The sequence below is a fragment of the Caretta caretta genome, chromosome 14, assembly GCF_965140235.1.
Source record: "Caretta caretta isolate rCarCar2 chromosome 14, rCarCar1.hap1, whole genome shotgun sequence".
Classification (NCBI taxonomy): Eukaryota; Metazoa; Chordata; order Testudines; family Cheloniidae; genus Caretta; species Caretta caretta.
Window position 1 is genome coordinate 39,824,117 of NC_134219.1, and position 16,726 is coordinate 39,840,842.

The 16,726-nt window shown below is 61.9% G+C and overlaps 1 protein-coding gene and 1 pseudogene across 1 annotated transcript in view; both read right to left on the reverse strand.

Moving 5' to 3' along the window:
- LOC125629622 (zinc finger protein RFP-like) overlaps positions 1-16,726 on the reverse strand; it is a 164,111-nt gene that overhangs the window by 50,280 nt on the left and 97,105 nt on the right. Inside the window, exon 4 of the mRNA XM_075119872.1 lies at positions 773-793. Coding sequence (XP_074975973.1) covers positions 773-793 — 21 coding nt within the window. The remainder of the gene's footprint in view (positions 1-772; positions 794-16,726) is intronic.
- Positions 3,358-13,699, reverse strand: LOC142068380 (von Willebrand factor A domain-containing protein 5A-like; annotated as a pseudogene).

Below are 16,726 nucleotides of genomic sequence, written 5' to 3' on the forward strand. Positions count from 1 at the left end.
TAGATAGCGCACCCCATCAATATTTTGGTGACCACACTGTATTAAATTTATGTATCATTGTGGGCCAGGAATTGTACATAACTCCATGGGGGAGGGCTATGCCAGCTCCTCCAGGAACCAAAAATACCAGGGGAGGGGTGAGTAAAGCAACGCAACTCACCATCTATGTCTACACTGCACCCTATGCCCGGGCTCTGACTCATGTCTGAGCCCAAGGCCCCCTTCTGCGTGCACACAGGTCAGTCTGACTCAGCACAGGAAGCACTCAGGGCCAGGGTCCTAGGATGCTGCTCGGGGGATGGGTCAGAGCCTGACTCCCACTGAGACTCGGGTCCAAGCCCTGTCATTGTGCAGTGTGGACGCGGGTCAAGCCGCAGACCCAAGTCTGCACAGTGCAGTATGGACATGTTAGCACAGCTAACCAAGACCCAGGTCCAGCACTGTAAACCCAGGCTTCCAATGAAGCGTGGACACTCAAGCACGGGCTTGGAAACACCGAGTCCACAAGCCTGGGTTTACAATGCAGTGTAGACACCCCACCGCAGACTGATCCGCTCAACAGAAGTTCCACGCCCTCAGGGGGGTTCGCACACATTGGGTCAAGCTGGCTTTTCCAGAAACGAGGAAACAAAGAAAGGACTTTTGCTCTGAAAGGATGAGCTTGAACTGACTCGGACCCATCTACGGACAGGACCTTGTGGGCTGGTGGAAGCATTGGAAAGACTCTGACCTGCTGGGGCCCCATAAGACTGACGGGTGACTCCTGCTATACTCAGTGTGTTTACATCGGTTTCTTGTCTTTATTATGGTTTCTCTGTGATGCTTTTACCACAGTAGAAGCCAGAAGTCCTGAGTCCCAGTCCCCCCTACTCAACCCACTAGGCCACATTTGCCTCCAGGAACCAAAACAGAACCTGGGAACGCCATGGGCCAGTCCCCTGCTCTCGTCGCTAGCATGCCAAGCCCAGCCAGAGCCAAGGAGAGGACCTCGGACCCAGGACCAGACAGGAACGGATGGGGCATTACAGGCTGGAGGGTTCATACATTAATGGGTGTGCTACAGTACGTGAGGCTGTTTATGGTCACATATGTGTGAGAACAGATGGTCGTATGTTTTTATTTTGTTATTCTGTGTGTGGATTTTCTATCTATCTAAAGGCTCAGGTATACAGACTGGCTCTGCTTCAAAGTCCACTGGAGTCAGCTAGAAGCTGGGATATCCAAAGGCGCCGAAGGAAGCTAGGCAATCAGCTGCTACCAACGGAGTTTATCTAAAGACCACTGGAAAGACTCACTCCGGCTGGAGTTTCAGAGAGAGCTGGGGAACAGCTCCCATTGAAAAGAGCCTTTCCTCTGACTTCATTGGGTCTGGAACAGGATAGTAGGTTGGGATTTTCGAAGAGGACAAATCCCCTGGAACTGGGTGCCTCAACCACTTCTTCCAAAATCCCAGCCACAGGGGTTAATTTGCAAAAGCCTCGTAATATGGGCTGAAATACTGTGCCCATTGGAGTCGAAGACAAAACCGCCTTTGATTTCAATGGACCAGGGTGTCACTGCTGGTATTGAAGTCCCACTATTCACAGCGGGAAGTGAGAATTAAGATCTCTGAATTCCGTCTGGCCTTTGGGGAAATCTCCGTCCCAGGGCAGCATTCCTTCAGGCCTTAAGGCAATTAATCCATTACCTGGTATCTTAATCCTTCCCTGGAGTCGCTGCACAATGTGGCTGTAAATTGAATTTATTGAGTTGCCTTCTCAGACACGGAAAGGCTGAAATAGGGACACTACCCAGCACAGAGTCATATGCTGAAAGCTGTTCAAAGGAGGTCAGTACTGGCTAACATGAAGTGGGAAAACTGTTTGCTTCTTCCTTATGTTCCTGCAGTTTCTTGATAAAAATAGCACTTTCTTTCCAGGGAATTAACCAGCTGAGGTCTTTCATCTTTTGCTTGAGTCCCAGGATGTCCTGAGAAGGGCCCGGTGCTGCCCAGGATGGACACAGCGTGAGCATTAACCGTCGAGATGGACGGTCAGGTTTTGAAGCATTTCTTCCTGTGGTAGAGAATTCAGCAGCTGGTGAACGGGGAGGGATTCACAACACGCAGCACGGGGCAAGCTTCCTCCATCTGCTGCCTGATTCCACCTTTCAGCCTTCACCACGGAATTGCACTTGCCAACACAGCACTGTTCAGCTGGAAAATGTCTGACCAGCTCTAGTCTGGACCTAGGCAGAGAGGAAATGAAGAATTAAGCCAATCACTGTGCTCGTGTGTGCGTTCAGGATTGTCTAGCGAAGAGAAAACTGCCATTACGACAAAAGGAGGTCGTGTTTGGACAAGCAAAGATCCTGTTGGTCTGGCTGGCTGTCCAGTAGCTGAACTCCGTGCAGATGGGACTAGGTTGACACTGGATGGCTCATGCAGGGCGAGGTCAGTGCAGCCACCTCTGGGGTGGGGGCCGGGGGCTGTTTACAGAGGGACCCCTCAGTCATTTGTAAAAAGGGAAGAGATGTGCGACATTGATGCAGGCGATCCCGAGGACTCCCCCACAATGCAGAGAGGAGGCGGCGGCTGTGAGCAGTGTGGGGGTTACTCAAGAGTGGGTCAGAGTGGGGTGGAGCTGGGGGGCAGCCATCGCTCCTCTTCAGCCAGTGGGAGGCAGATGCATCCGAACTGGTGGCAGAGATGGGATCCCAGCTGGGGGTTTGCTCCGGGCTGGGCACAGGCCGGCCACGTGGGTCTGCACCCAGTGTCCCCGGCTGGCCCTCGGGCTCCCAGTTGGACGCCCAGGGTAGTTTGGGGAGTGGGTGCGGGGATCCTGGAGGGGGCTCAGAGCCCGAAGATGGCAGGGCCAATGCTGCAGCCCAGCAGGGCATTGGCGGCTTCCAGGCACTTGCTTAGCCAGGCCCCTGAAATGAGAGGGGGGCACTGGAGAGACACCAGCCCGGGGAACGAGGGGAGGGCCAGGGGGCAAAGGGAACAGAGCTCACAGCATGTGGGGGACTGGCGTGGGGGTTGGGAAGCTGGGAAGTAAAGGTGCTGGGGGGCGGGGCATGGAAACCCCGGAAGGGTGCTGGGATTGGGATGGGGAGAGGCTGGGGACGGGGGCTCTCGAGGGCTGGGCTGTGGGGCCCTGGGGGGCAGGAATCTCAGGAATGGGGACCCATGGGGCACAGGCTCTCAGGGCCCTGAAGAGGGCTGGGCTATAGGACATGGGGGGCAGGCTCATGGCTCTGGGCCGTGAGGATGGAGGTTCCTGGGGCCCAGGGTCAGGGGCCACATGGGGCAGGGACTCTCAGGGTCGAGACCTTGGACACTGTCCCTGCCCCCCACCCCCCAGGCCCCCTCTCATCTGCTCAGTCCTGCACCCAGACCACAGCCTTGCCCTCCAGAAGCTTGACTCGTCACGCTACCCCACGACCCAGTCGTGCAGCCAGACCATGGCCCGCACCGTGGCCCAGATGCTGGGGGTCACGTCCTGTGGGGGGCAGGATAGAGACAGCCTGAGTAAGCGCCCAGCCTGGCCCCCTCCCCTGACCTCCAGCCCTCACCCAGCCCTCCCCCTTCCCTAGGGACCCCCTACTCCATCCCCCCACCCCGACTCGGAGGGTTCCTATAGCCCCCGCTCCAGCACCGTGGACCCTCTACCCAGATGCCCAGTGCCATGTCCAGGGAGTAGAGAGATGGCCTGAGACAGGGCCCAACTTGGGCGCCTCCATCTGGCCCTGGGCCCCTTCGATCCAATGCTCCGACCCCGTTAGGGGGTTCCCAGCGCCCCGATCTGGGCCCGTCTCGCCCACTGGGCTCCAGGTTCAGGGGTCCTTTAGTCCAGTCACCCTCAGACTCCCCCCCCCCCCCCCCCCGAAATGGGTCGCCACCAATCTCATCTGGGAGCAGAGAACAGGCCCAATCAATGGCACCTGCCCCAGATCTCTCCCCTCTCCTCTGCACCCCTGCTCACCTCACTGGGTATCCTCCCCCGGCGTCGGTCTCGCTCACCCTCAGCACAGCAGCCAGCCAGGGGTCCAGGTTCCACAAGACGTCGGCATTTTGCAGAGACACCAGCCTCAGCAAGGGAGACTCCTCCGGTGCCTGCTCTGGGGAGAGACACAGGGAGATGGGGCTGGCACAGGGTTGTGGGTACAGAACAGCAACATGGCCTGTCCAGGCTGGGGGACAGACAACAGCCTTAACGGTCACCCTCTGTGTGGCCTTAACTCTGTCCCTCCATGGGTGTCCTTAACCTGCTCTTCTGCACCCTTAACCCCACCACAGTCATCCTTAACTCTGCCCCTTCTTGCACCCATAGGATGACAATTAACTTTCAATCGGAGATGGGCACCCAACTCCCTGTGACTGTTCCTGCCCAGGCATTAATTCCACAACCCCACGGTGTTTCTCAAACACAGTCTGACCCCGAAACCATCCCCCACTACAACCTGCGATACAGACCTACGTCCGCAGAGAGACACAAGAGTCTAAAGGGGTAGCGGGGGATGGGATGTTAGAGTCTATATCGTATTATAGCCATGCATGGGCCAGGGTTACGGGGCAGAGTTAACGTTATCTGGGCTACAGTCACTTTGTATTTCCAGACTCTCCAAATGCAGGTTTTAAGGTAACTTTAAAATTTCTGCCTTTCGTGGGTTTCTTCGTTTATAAACCAGAAGGTGCCAAGAAAGACTTTTGCCCCTGAACTTGCCTGTACAAACCTCCAAGCTCAGACCCAGCTTCACAAGGTTTTTTTGCCTGGGAATTTCCCTCTGGCTTTATTTCAGAGAAAACTGCTCAGAGACATTCCTGTTACGAAAAACTACTGATCCCCGCCCCACACACACCCCCTTAGCTCACTGACACAAACTCACACCCCAAATTCCACCTTCACAGAGTTTTTTGCCTGGGGGTTTCCTTATTTTTTTATTCATTTTCTTTCGAGATAATTTGCTTCATGACACTAAAAAAAACAGCCAAGAATTCCCCCTCCCTCAGCAACACATAGGTTTTTCACCCAGGAATTTCCTTCGTTTTCTATGCCGTTTTTAAAGACTTGCACAGCTCCGTGACCTTCAGGGCACATGGGTCTCTAACCCGATGAAGCGTCACCCTGGCGTTGGCCCACCCCCGGAGTCCTGACTCCCAGCCCCCTTCACCGTTCTGGGATGCCGTCTCCGGTGAGGCCCCCTGATTGCAGGACTGTCTGCCCTTATGTTGGGCCCCCCCGGCTGAGCTTTGGGAGGCCACGGAGCCAGGACAGGCGCTTGCGAGGGAGGAGATGGCCGGCGCTGGACTTTGGGTGCTGCAGGCACGCGTGGCAGAGGTACTCACGTGCCGCAGCCAAGTCATGGGACAAGCGCCCGAAGACGCTGCGCTGGTTCGGATCGTCCAGGCACACTCCGCTCGCCGGCCGCTCGCAGATGGGGTCTATCGAGACCCAGTCTATCACCTCCATATATTCCATGATGAAATCGAAATTTAGGGAGTAGATGGACAGAGAGAGAGACAGACGGACACAAAAACAGACCCAGAGAAGCAAAGGGAGGGAAGAGAATTCCGCCCCCCCCAGACACTTAGAGCCAACGCACCGCTGGGACCCCTCCTCCATACCCCCCAGCCCCTTTCCCCGAGCTGGGACCCCCCCACACCCAGCCCCATCCTCCTCTCCCCGCAGCTCCATCACAGCCAGGATCTCCCAGCTCTTGCCCCTTCCCCCCTGGCTGTGACCCCCAGATCCAGTCCCCACAGCCCCATTCTTCTCCCCTCAGCCAGGACCCCTCCTCCAGCCCCAGGGGATGCAGGGGTGGGTGCTGCACTCCATGGATGAGGGCAGGATGCTGGGGGGCGAGAGGCTACTACTAGCCAGGTCTGCTCATGACAGCAATGTGCCCGCCCCTCCTGTCCCTGCATCTGCCCGGGTCGGTCTGTCTGTCTGACTGGGTCTGTTTCTCTCTCTGCGTCTCTCCGTCCTGTCCCCGTCTGGGTCTGTCGGCTGATTCTCGGTCTCTGTCCCTGTCTGACTCTGGGTATCCGCATGCCTGTCTACTTCTGTCCGTCTGTCTGGCACAGACCCCTCTCTTCCGGCTGGGGGGGGCGGTGCTACTCCCCATCTCACCATGCTAGTGTCCCTGCTCTCCCCATTCCCCGGAGGTATTGGGATTTGGGTCGCCGTTACCCTGGAGCAGGGAGGGGGCAGCACAGCCCCCGGGAGTCAGGGGGGCAGGGAGAGGGGCAAAGGGACATTACCCCATAAACATGATGCCCCCCCGCATGCCCCTTCTGGGTCCCCCCCCTTACACTGGGATCCCCCTGTGCTGGGATACCTCCCTGGCGCCAGGTTCCCCCCACCTCCCCGTACCGCCCCCAGTGCCAGGTTCCCCCTCCCACCCGAGTTCCCCCCACATGCTGGGTCCCCCCTGGCGCCAGGAGCCCCAGCCCCTTTGGGGGTTACCTGCCAGCGGGACATCCCACCTCACCAGCTGCCCCCGCTCCACGTCCACCCCCACGTAGGCCGTGAGGGAGCAGACGACCCCCGAGCTCAGGCTGGCCTCCAATGCCCGGCGCCCGTCCCCCTCCGACCCCGTGCCCACGGCCCCCTCCAGCTCCAGCAGCAGCGACTTGGCGGCCAGCAGGTGAACGGGCAGCCTGTGCCAGGGAGAGAGATTCACGGGGTCAGCCCTGGACACCTGGGTTCCAGCCGCTACGGAGAGGGGAGCAGGGTCTAGCGGGATGGGGGTGGGTGGGTGCCAGGACTCCTGGGTTCTATCCTGGCCCCGGGAAGGGAGTGCGGTCTAGTGGTCACAGAAGGGGGGCTGGTCCCTTCCTGTCTCTGTTCTGCTGGGGTGAGGATGGGGGGGAGCAGGACCCAGCTGCCTGGGGTGGGGGATGGGAGCCAGGGGAGCATTGCTGTCACCTGTCTCCATCCTGTGGCTGCAGGGAGAACTGCGGGGTCTCCTTCTAGGTCTGGTCCTGGATGCAGTACTGCAGGGTGATGCCCCCCATGGGAATGTCTGGGGGCTGCGGGGAAAGAAAGGTGGTCAGAGGTGGAATGCAAGGGGGGAGAAGATGCCCTGGGACCCCTCAGACCCAGCTTACAGAACAAAGGGGGCAAATACACCCAATGAACACCAGTTGGGAGGCTGGCTTAGTAAGCCCAATGGCCATCATTAGGGTCCAGAGATAACAATCCCCATTGAGCTCAATGGGGCTGGAGTAGCACAGAGACTTCCAGCCCAGTGGCTATCTTTAGAGGTCAGAATTATCGATCCCCACTGAGGTCTCGTTTACACTACATACTTTGGTAGAATTACATCGCTCAGGGGCATGAAAAATCCACACCCATGAGTGGCGTAGTTACACTGATCTTAGCCCCCCGTGCAGACAGTGCTACGTCGGCAGGAGAGCTTCTCCCGTCGGCTTAGAGCGTCTTCACCAGACGTGCTACAGCGGTGCAGCTGCACCGATGAAAACTTATAGTGTAGACCTGCCCTGAGATCAATGCAGCCAGGCTGGTACAGAGACCCGCAGCTCAATGGCCATTGTTAGGGGTCAGATTTATCAATTCCAACACAGATCAATTCGGCTGGGGTAACACAGAGAACCCTGGCCCAATGGCCATCGTTAGGGGTCAGAGTTAACAATCCCAACTGAAATCAATGAGGCTAGGGTAGCACAGAGACTTGCAGCCCAATGGCCATCGTTAGGGGTCGGAGTGAACTCTCCCCATTCAGAACAATGGGGCTGGGATAGCACAGGGAGCTCCAGCCAATGGCCATCGTTAGGGGCCAGAGTTATCGCCCAGGAGGGGACTGCGGGGCTCCTGCCTTAGTCACTGACCCCGAGCCCAGGGGGCACCCCAGTTTGGGGGACCTCGCTCTCCCACCTGGGGCTGCCCGCGGAGCTGGGCGTAGACAAGGCACCGCTGCCCAGCAAAGATCACCTCGGGGTCCCAGTGCAGCAGCTCCGCCTGGATCCCAGAGGGCAGATCCCAGCTCAGTGAGATCCCGGTCACCGACAGCTGCAGGGCCCACTTCAGAGACTGAGGCACCTGGCGGGGGACCGGCACACACAAAGTGGGCCAGGACTCCTGGGTCCTGTCCCCAGCTCTGGAGGGGAGTGGGGTCTAGTAGGCTAGAGTGGGGTCGCTGGGAGCCAGGATTGCTGGGTTCTCACCTTGGGCTGCACGCGGTCCTGGCCGGTGATGAACTCGGTGCTGCCCCCGACTGCCCGAGCAATGTCTTTGATCAGAGCCGTGGAGGCCCCATCCCTGATGCCGAAGGAGAAGCACCTGGGGTGGTGGGGGGGGGGGGGGGGCAGAGACCAGAGGGGGAGGGGCAGAGCTGGTGGGGCCCATCTAGTGCTGGGTGGGGGCAGGGCAGTTGGAAAGGGGCCAGTAGGGCTGGCTGGTCTGGGGGGGCTCCCCATGCTGGCGGGGCTGGGAGGCAGGGTGAGGCAAAGGGTTGGGCACATGTTGGGCACTATGGTGGTGGGGATCCACATGATGGCAATGCTAATGGGGGCGGGGCTGGAGGGGGGTTAGGCACCCCCAGTTACCTGTGGGTCCTCTGCGATTATGTCCTGGGTGTTTTCTACCTCCCCGTCCGTAAACACGAACGGCTGAGCGGGGGAGAGACGCTGTCAGAGCCAGGGACCCCAACCCCCTCAGAGACACCCCCTCCCTGTTGGGAACGGGAGCAGCCCCCTGGAGAGTCTGCCCCACTGACCTTCCCAGAGACCCCCCAGCCCCATCCCTCCCCTCCCAGAGATCTCCCCTGAGGGGCTGACAGACGGGGACTGCTGACCTCCCCTATCTCTGTGACCCCCAACCCCGAGGCATGACCCCAAACCATCACCTGTTCACCGGCCCCTGGAGACAAGAACCCACCGACTGCTGTGGCCACTTTTCCAGGAGCTCCCTCCTGACCCCCCCACCAGTGACCTCCCTGCCCCTCCCGGCTGCAGGGCACCCCCCAGAGCTGGGCACAGCACAAAGCGCTGCCCCTCCCAGCTCTATACAGAGGTACCTCCCCCCCGGTTGCTACCTGCCAGGCCCTGCTCACACCCCCAGGGGCAGTGGCCCCCCATCTGGCCCAGAGCCCCAGGCCCACTCCGAGCAACCCCTTGGCCCTGCTCGGCTGCCCCCCAGGCAGCCCCTCTCCGATCCCCTCTCCCAGGATCTCCCCCTTGAACAGCCTCTGAGGGGAGTGTGGGGGGGAAGGTGGACAAAGAGGGGTCTGTAATGTCGTATGGCCCAGAGCGACAGCTGGGAGCAAACACCCCATGGGCGGCAGCGGGGCACTGGGAGTGGGGGGGACTCAGAGTTATTGCAGAGAATCCTTCCCAGGGGGCTGGCTGGGGGGGGTCTTGCCCCCATCCTCCGGGCAAGCTGACTCCCACGTATGGGGTGGGGAAGGGATTTTCCCCTGGCTCACACTGGCAGAGACCTGAGGGGGTTGGTCTCCCTCAGCAGCCTGGGGCACTCAGGAGCAACTGGGGGGAGTCGCTGTGATCTGAAGCCTGTAACTCAGGGTTTGGGGGTGCTGGTGACTCAGCCTGAGGGGTGGGGCTGTCCCTGGGGGGAGCGAGGGGCTGAGCAGTGTCAAGGGCAGCGGGGGGTGGCGGGCGAGGAGCTGGGGCCTGAGGAGACAATCACAATGGTCCCTTCTGTCCTGAAAGTCTGTGAGTCTGTCCCTGCAGGCCCGCATCCCTCTCTGAGACCCCCCCATTACCCCTCAGCCCCACGATCACCCTCCAGGCCCGCCCCAGGATGCCCCTCCGGCTGGCCCCGGCGCCCCGGCACCTGGCGTGGGTGCCCGTCCCGGCAGGGGCTGCGGTAAACGGCTCGTAGCGGCTCCAAGATCTCGGTGCCCCCCAGGTGAGCCTGGAGCAGCTGGAGGCGCTGCAGGGACTCGGCCTTGGTCTGCTGGGTATTCTCCACGCTCTGCCTGCGGGGGGCGCCGACAGGTCTGGGGCTGGGACAGCCGGAGCCAGGGACACCCTGCCCCCAGCCAGCCCTGCCCCCTCACCCACCAACACCCCTGTCCCCCAACCAGCCCTGCCCCCAACAAACAGACATGCCCTGACCCCCAACCCACTGACACCCCCTAACCAGCCCTGCCCCAAGCCCCAGACACCCCCTGCCCCCTAACCAGCCCTTCCCTCAACAGACAGACATGCCCTGCCCCCTAACCAGCCCTGTCCCCAACTCACCGACACCCCCTGCCCCCAACAAACAGACATGCCCTGACCCCAACCCACTGACACCCCCTAACCAGCCCTGCCCCAAGCCCCAGACACCCCCTGCCCCCTAACCAGCCCTTCCCACAACAGACAGACATGCCCTGCCCCCTAACCAGCCCTGTCCCCAACTCACCGACACCCCCTGTCCCCAACAAACAGACATGCCCTGACCCCAACCCACAGACACACCCTGCCCCCAAACTAAGAGACACCCTCTGTCCGCTAACCAGCCTTGCCCCCTAACCCAGACAGCCCCCTCCCTGCCCTTCGGACTCACGGGTAGAAGGACTCGAATTCAGACCCAAAGCCACAGATGTTGAAATAACAGTCCAGGGGCAAACTCTTCAACAGGAGGACCAGGGTCCCCTGGGGACAGACAGACGGATGGAGAGTCAGCCCCACGGGCCCAGCCAGCCTGGGCTGCTCCCCCGGCACGGCCCCACGGGCCCATCTAGCGCAGCCTCCCGCCTGGCCGTCCCTTGGTGCTGCTGATGCGCTGGCGGGACAGGTCTCTGCGTCCATGGGGCAGGCCGTGCTGCCGGAGCGGCCCAGCAGGAGGACGAACTCCCCGGCTGGCTCTGGGCCGGCACCACCTCGGGCACTCTGGGCAGCAGGGTCATCATCACGGCCGGGTCGCCCATCAGGGAGCCTGCGGGGAGATGGGGGCCAGCCCCCTAATAGGGTGGGCATGGGGTCGAGACGCTGTGAGCCACCCCCTCAGAGCCCCATGACTGTCCCCAGAGACCCACCCCCACTGCTCTGTCCCTCCCCCACCCCCTCTCCCCTTAAATCCCCCCCAGCCCCGTACCCAGCCCCCCAGTGCCTGCTCTCCCATACCCAGTTCTCCCCCATGCCTCCCAAACCTGCAGTGCTCCCCAGTGCCCACCTGCTCCCAGACACCTCGCCCTGCCAATGCCAGCTCTGCCAAGACCCCCCGTTCCTGTCCCCCCACCCTCGCCTGCCTCCAGATTCCCCCAGCACCCACCTACAGCAGCCCTAGGACTCCCCATTCCCCCATCATCCCCCTCATTGCACCATGCCCCCCCCCCCGATCCTATGTCACCGCTCAGCACCTACCTCACCCTCCCCAGATTCCCACCCTATGGATCCCCCTCTGCGCCCCCGCCCAGGGGTAGTAGGGTTCAGGATCCCCTCCCGCACCTGGCTCGGCTCCGGGCAGCCCGGCCTCCAGCACCGCGCTGGGTTTGGGTGGCTCCGTGTAATACACCAGCAGCTCCAACTCCCTGTCCCACGGGGGGGCCTGGGCCAGCGACACCTGGGGGGCGACAGACACACAGTCACCTCCACACGATTCCGGGGGGGGGGGCAGGGTCCCGCTGGCTCTCGCGTCCAGCTCGGCACCCCCCAATGGAGACGGGGTGAGGGGCAGACCCTGGGAACGCTGGCTGGGCCCCCCGGGTTAGGTGGAGAAAAGAGAAGGAAAAACAACCCCAAAGGCCAACGTGGGAACTTGGCTTTTCCTGGTGAAAAATTGCAAAAGTTTGGCATTTTGGGGAGTCTAAATCTTTCCAATTTGGGGGTGACATTTTCTTGGTCCCCCCACCTCCATTTACTTCCATTGAGAAACAAGGAGAGGGAAAATCCCAGACACTAAAGACTTACAGAGCCCAGCAACTGCCAGGGATTTCATCCCCAAACTGGCAGATTTCTGGGAAATTCCCCAGATCCGTTGCTGTCACTCGATCCCCCACCCCCTCAATCACCCAAAGAGTCTGGCCCATGCTCCCCCTTTCGGGACGCACCCCGCGCCCTACACCACATCTCTCACCCCCTGGGACCTTCTCCCCACCCACAGCCCCGTTCCCTGGAACCCACCCCTCAGCCCAGAACCCTCCCCCTGCCCCACCTCCAGCACCCTCCTCCCAGCAGGGATGGCTGGGACCCAGGTGTCCGGGTGAGCCCTTTCCTGGACAGTGGTTAGGTTCCCGACTGTATAGCTCAGGGGGGTGAGGATCAGTTGGAGAGCACATGGTCGATGCCGTGGGGCAACTGCAGCATGGCACTCAGGCTCAGGGTGTAGGGCAGCTCCCCCTGGAGGACCCGTGGGACCTCCTGGGTGATGTTCTCCCCATCCCACCCTGCAGAGAGAGACACAGGGGTAAGGGCCGGGGGCTGGAAGAGTGGGGGGAGGATGGGGAGTATGAGTTATTGGGGGGGGTATTGGGCTGGGATATCAGGGGATTTCGGGATGGCTGGGGTGGGTCATATACCCTGGGGCGGCGACTGCAGACCCGGGGGGGGTGGGGGGGCACTTACCGCAGGGAACACAGTAGTGGCCTATGGGGCATTTTGGGGGCTATGTGGGTCTTTCACTGTGGTACGTAGAAGGGGCTATGGAGGTTTCAGGGGGTACAGGCTGGGGGGTCACTCACCGTGGGGTGTGTAGCTGGGGTTCTGGGGGCTATGTGGTACAGGGAGCTATGCGGGATCTAGGGCACCTAAAGGTCTGGTCTCAACATGGGGCATGTAAAAGGGGTGCAGCATGGCTGGAAGCACACAGCTGGGGTACAGGGGAGTATGGGGGGAATCTGTGGGTCTCACCATGGGGCGCGTGGAGGGGGGGTCTGTTGGTGTCACAGTGATGGTGGTAGTGGATCTGTAGGTCTCACTGAAGGGCGCAGAGTGGGGACAGGGGATCTGTGGGTCTCACAGTGGGGCACGTAGCAGAGGTGCAGGGGGATCTGTGGGTCTCACTGTGGGGCGTGTAGCGAGGGTGTAGCACAGTCGGCAGCACGTAGCGGGCGGCCCCGTCATGCTCCAGCGGCAGCTTGCAGGTGTAGCTCAGGGTCAGCATCGCCTCCTCCCCGGGGGGCAAATTCCCCAGGGAGCAGCTGAACACGTCGCCCCCGGCCTCCTCCTGCTGCAGCAGGAACGAGCTCTGCCCCCCGGCCAGCGCGTCCCCGTACAGCTCCTGTGCCTGCCGGGAGAGACAGGGTCACCCCGAGATCCCCGTCCCCCAAGATCCCCTGCCCCCCCGACCAGCTCATCCCTGTACAGCTCATGCACCTGCTGGGAGAGATGGGGTCACCCCAAAACCCCCCCAGCCCGGCCCCCTTCCTCTCTCCCCCCCAGGACCCCCGCCCCCAGCACCTGTCTCTTCTCCTGGAGCTGGGCCGGGATCCAGGCCCCCCACAGCCGGGCCTGGAAGGCGTCGACAGCCGCCTCAGCGTCCACGGGGAATTTGAACACGGCCTCCACGGGCCCCAGCTCCTCGTTCCTGCAGAGCAGCTGGCAGCCCACGTCCGCCACAAAGCCTCGGATCAACACCGACACCGACCTGCGGTGCAGGGGCACTGGGGGGAGGGGGACATCAGCCACAGGCCCCCCACGGGCACCGGGGGGAGGAGCCACGTCAGCCATGGGGCCACCCTCTCCCTCACGGCACCGTCCCCCGCAGCCCTGACTCACCCAGCTCCTTGGAGCTGGTCAGGAGGCCACAACTCATCATCTCGGCTCCGGGGTTGGGGATCTGTGTGAGGGGAAGGTCGGGGGGTGAGATACGGGGTTCCCATGGAAACTGATGGGCACAGGGTGCCCTGACACCCCCCCCCACACACACACACTCAGCGATGGCTCTGAGACCCCAGCCCCACCCCTCTGCTCAGCCAGGTCCTGTGGCAGGGAGTCCCACAGGCCCAAGCTCCTGAGATCAGAGTCACGGCTCTGCCCCAACTCTGCCAGCCCCCCGCAGGGAGGGGCAGGCAGGGACTGGGGTACAGCTGGCAGTTGGGGGATGGAGAGAGAAACATAGGGGGGTGTATGGGGATGGATGGACAGATGGAAGGAAGGAGAGGTGCAGGGGTCAGACGGACAGACGGAATGAAGGGGGATGGGGGACTCGTGCGTTAGAATGAGGGGGCTGGGAGCCAGGACTGCTGGGTTTTATCCCCAGCCCCTGGGGGGGTCCCTGGAACAGCGACAGGGGTTGCAGGGGACTCGGCTCGGTCACTGGGGGGTTGTTAACCCGGCTAGGCCCTTCTCCCCACTGTCGCCCTGCAGAAAAGCAGAGGTTTGCGGAGCAGGCTCCAGCTCCTGGCCGTTCTTGGCAGGGACACGGCCCTGCTATTTACTCAGCTTTCACCCCAGGCTGGAGCAGTCGCCATAGACCCCCCGCCCCAACGGGGGTGAAATGCAGCCCTTGGCCGTGCCCAGGGGCTCCCGGCGTTCTTGCTCCACGCCCCCGAGCCGTTCGGCCTGGGCCTTGGATTTGCTGCCTTACGACGGGGTAAGAGGACGGCAGCCGGTTGATTTCTCCCACAGCAGAAATCTGGCTCTGAGGCGCGCAGGGAGTCTCTGCGGAGGAGCGGGGAGCTGAGGGTGGGATGGGGGCGAGGAACGCCAGAGCTGCCGTGAGCGAGAGGGGCTCCCAACCCCACTCTCCGAGCCTCGTTTCTGCTGGCCACCACTCCAGCCCCCTGGAGAATTCCCAGCTGGAAGGTGGGACGGAGAGACTGGGATCACCTGGGGGGCGGGAGGGGGGGGGGGGAACGTAGGCAGATTTCTAGACAAACCTCCTGCCCGGCTTCACACGTGGCCCAGGATGGAGAATCCACCTAAGCCCCCGGGAAGTTGGGCCAGCAGCTAATTCCCGCCCCCTCCCCGCCAGACAGGTGAGCCTCCCTCCTCGCCTGAATTCATCTGCCTGCAACTCCCAGCCACAGGACAGGCCACGTTCCCCCCGCAGGTATTTACCGCCTCTCTGGGCTGCGCTCCCTAGGCTGGGAAAGGGCTGAGGCCAGGGCAGGGCTCCAGCGGGGCACGGGGGCGGGTCGGTTGGTCCCGGCACTGAACTCTGATGCCTAATTCCCCGCCCGGAGGAAGGGAGTCGGCGTGAAACTTCGGCCGATTCACAGGCGGCGGCTCCTGCTGCAGCAGCTGCTTCTTGGGGTGCGAGGGAGCCGCAGGGCGGGGTGGGCGGGGGTGGGGAGCTCCGACCCCTCATGGGACCCAGCGGACCCCAGGAGCCTGTGGGGAGCAGGTCAGGGCCGGTGCCCCCCCGTGCAAAAGGGGAGGGCTGAGATTTGTGTCGTCACACCGGCCGGGCGCCACGGGGATGGCCCCTGGGAAACCCACGCAGGGAGAAGCGCAGAAAGGGAGGGTGGATCGGGGGGGGCGGAGCAGAAACGTTTCGGGGTCACCTCCCTCCAAACACCCCCAAACCCACCCCGGCACGCAGGGCCCCGCAGCCAGGGCGGGGAGACTCTGCAGGGGCGAAGCCCTGAGTGGGGGGATGGGCCCAGACCAGGGGGTGGGGGGCTCTGGACACGGAGGGGAAGGGGGGGCTGGGGCCTGGGAGCGTCACCCCCCCAGCCAGGGAGCGTCTGCAAATGCCTCACCCCCCCCAGCCAGGGAGCATCTGCCAGCTCCCTGTCCCCAGCTTCTATAACCCAGGGACCGTCTGCACAGTCAACGCCCCCCCAGCCGGGAGCCAGGGACTGTCTGCAAACTCTTCGCTCCACACATCCTGCCATGTCCCCCCATTGAACTGGGGCTGGGGAGAGGGGGTCTCCAAACTGCCCCTTGCTCCTTCCTGCCCCTTTATAGTGCAAAAAGCAGGGAGGATTGTGGATGCAAATGTTTCAACTCCAAGATACCCCTTTCCCATCAGGGTATTCACCCCAGACTCTCCATCCAGGGGCAGTGGTGGAAGAGGGGGGAGAACCCGTCAGTCCACCGTCACACCTGCCTCTCAGTAGCGAGAAGGCATCCGAGAGACATGAGGAAGCTCGGCCAGATGTGGGGAAGGCAGGGGGGAGTTTTTCCACCCACTGCGTTTCCTCTGGGGTCTCTGCAGAACCTGCTTTTAATGTCCCGCTGGATGGTGCTGGATCTGCCCCCCCGGCCCTGAGTCCTCTGTGGGTGGGAGCCCAGAGCTGGGGCAGAGAGAGGCCCCCCCTCCACACACAGCCCCACACCCAAGGACCTCTGGCCTGGGGGGACTCATTGTAATGGGGAGGTAAGGAGGTCAGTCTCCAGGGCTCCTCCAGACCTTGCTCTCTCTGCTGAGGCTGCCAATGAGGTAGCGCCCAGGGGGATGGGGGCATCTTCTCCCCTACGGCCTGAGCTGGGACCCACCAAATGGACCCCACAAGCAGGCTTCAGCTGGGGTCGCTCTTCCACCCCCACGGAAGTGGCTCTGGACCGTAGCTGCTGCTGAGGCAGGTTCATAGGAGGCACCTGTGAACGGGGCAGCCTGACCCACCCAGGGGATGACACGGGGAGCACCCAGGGATCCCCCCTTCCTTGCAATTCCAAACATCACAGTGTGAGAGGAGGGGGATCCCCACCCCTCACTCCCTGATACCCCCTCACCCTCGCTACAAGCCTCTCAGCAAGGAGAGGAGAGGTTGTTACCTGCGGGGGACTCCGGCCTGGGGAGAATCTGGAGAGAGAAGAGAAGAGGCGAGAGCTCCAGGGAGGGGATGGGGGTGCAGAGGGATGGAGGGATGCTGGATGGGATGACATCAGTTG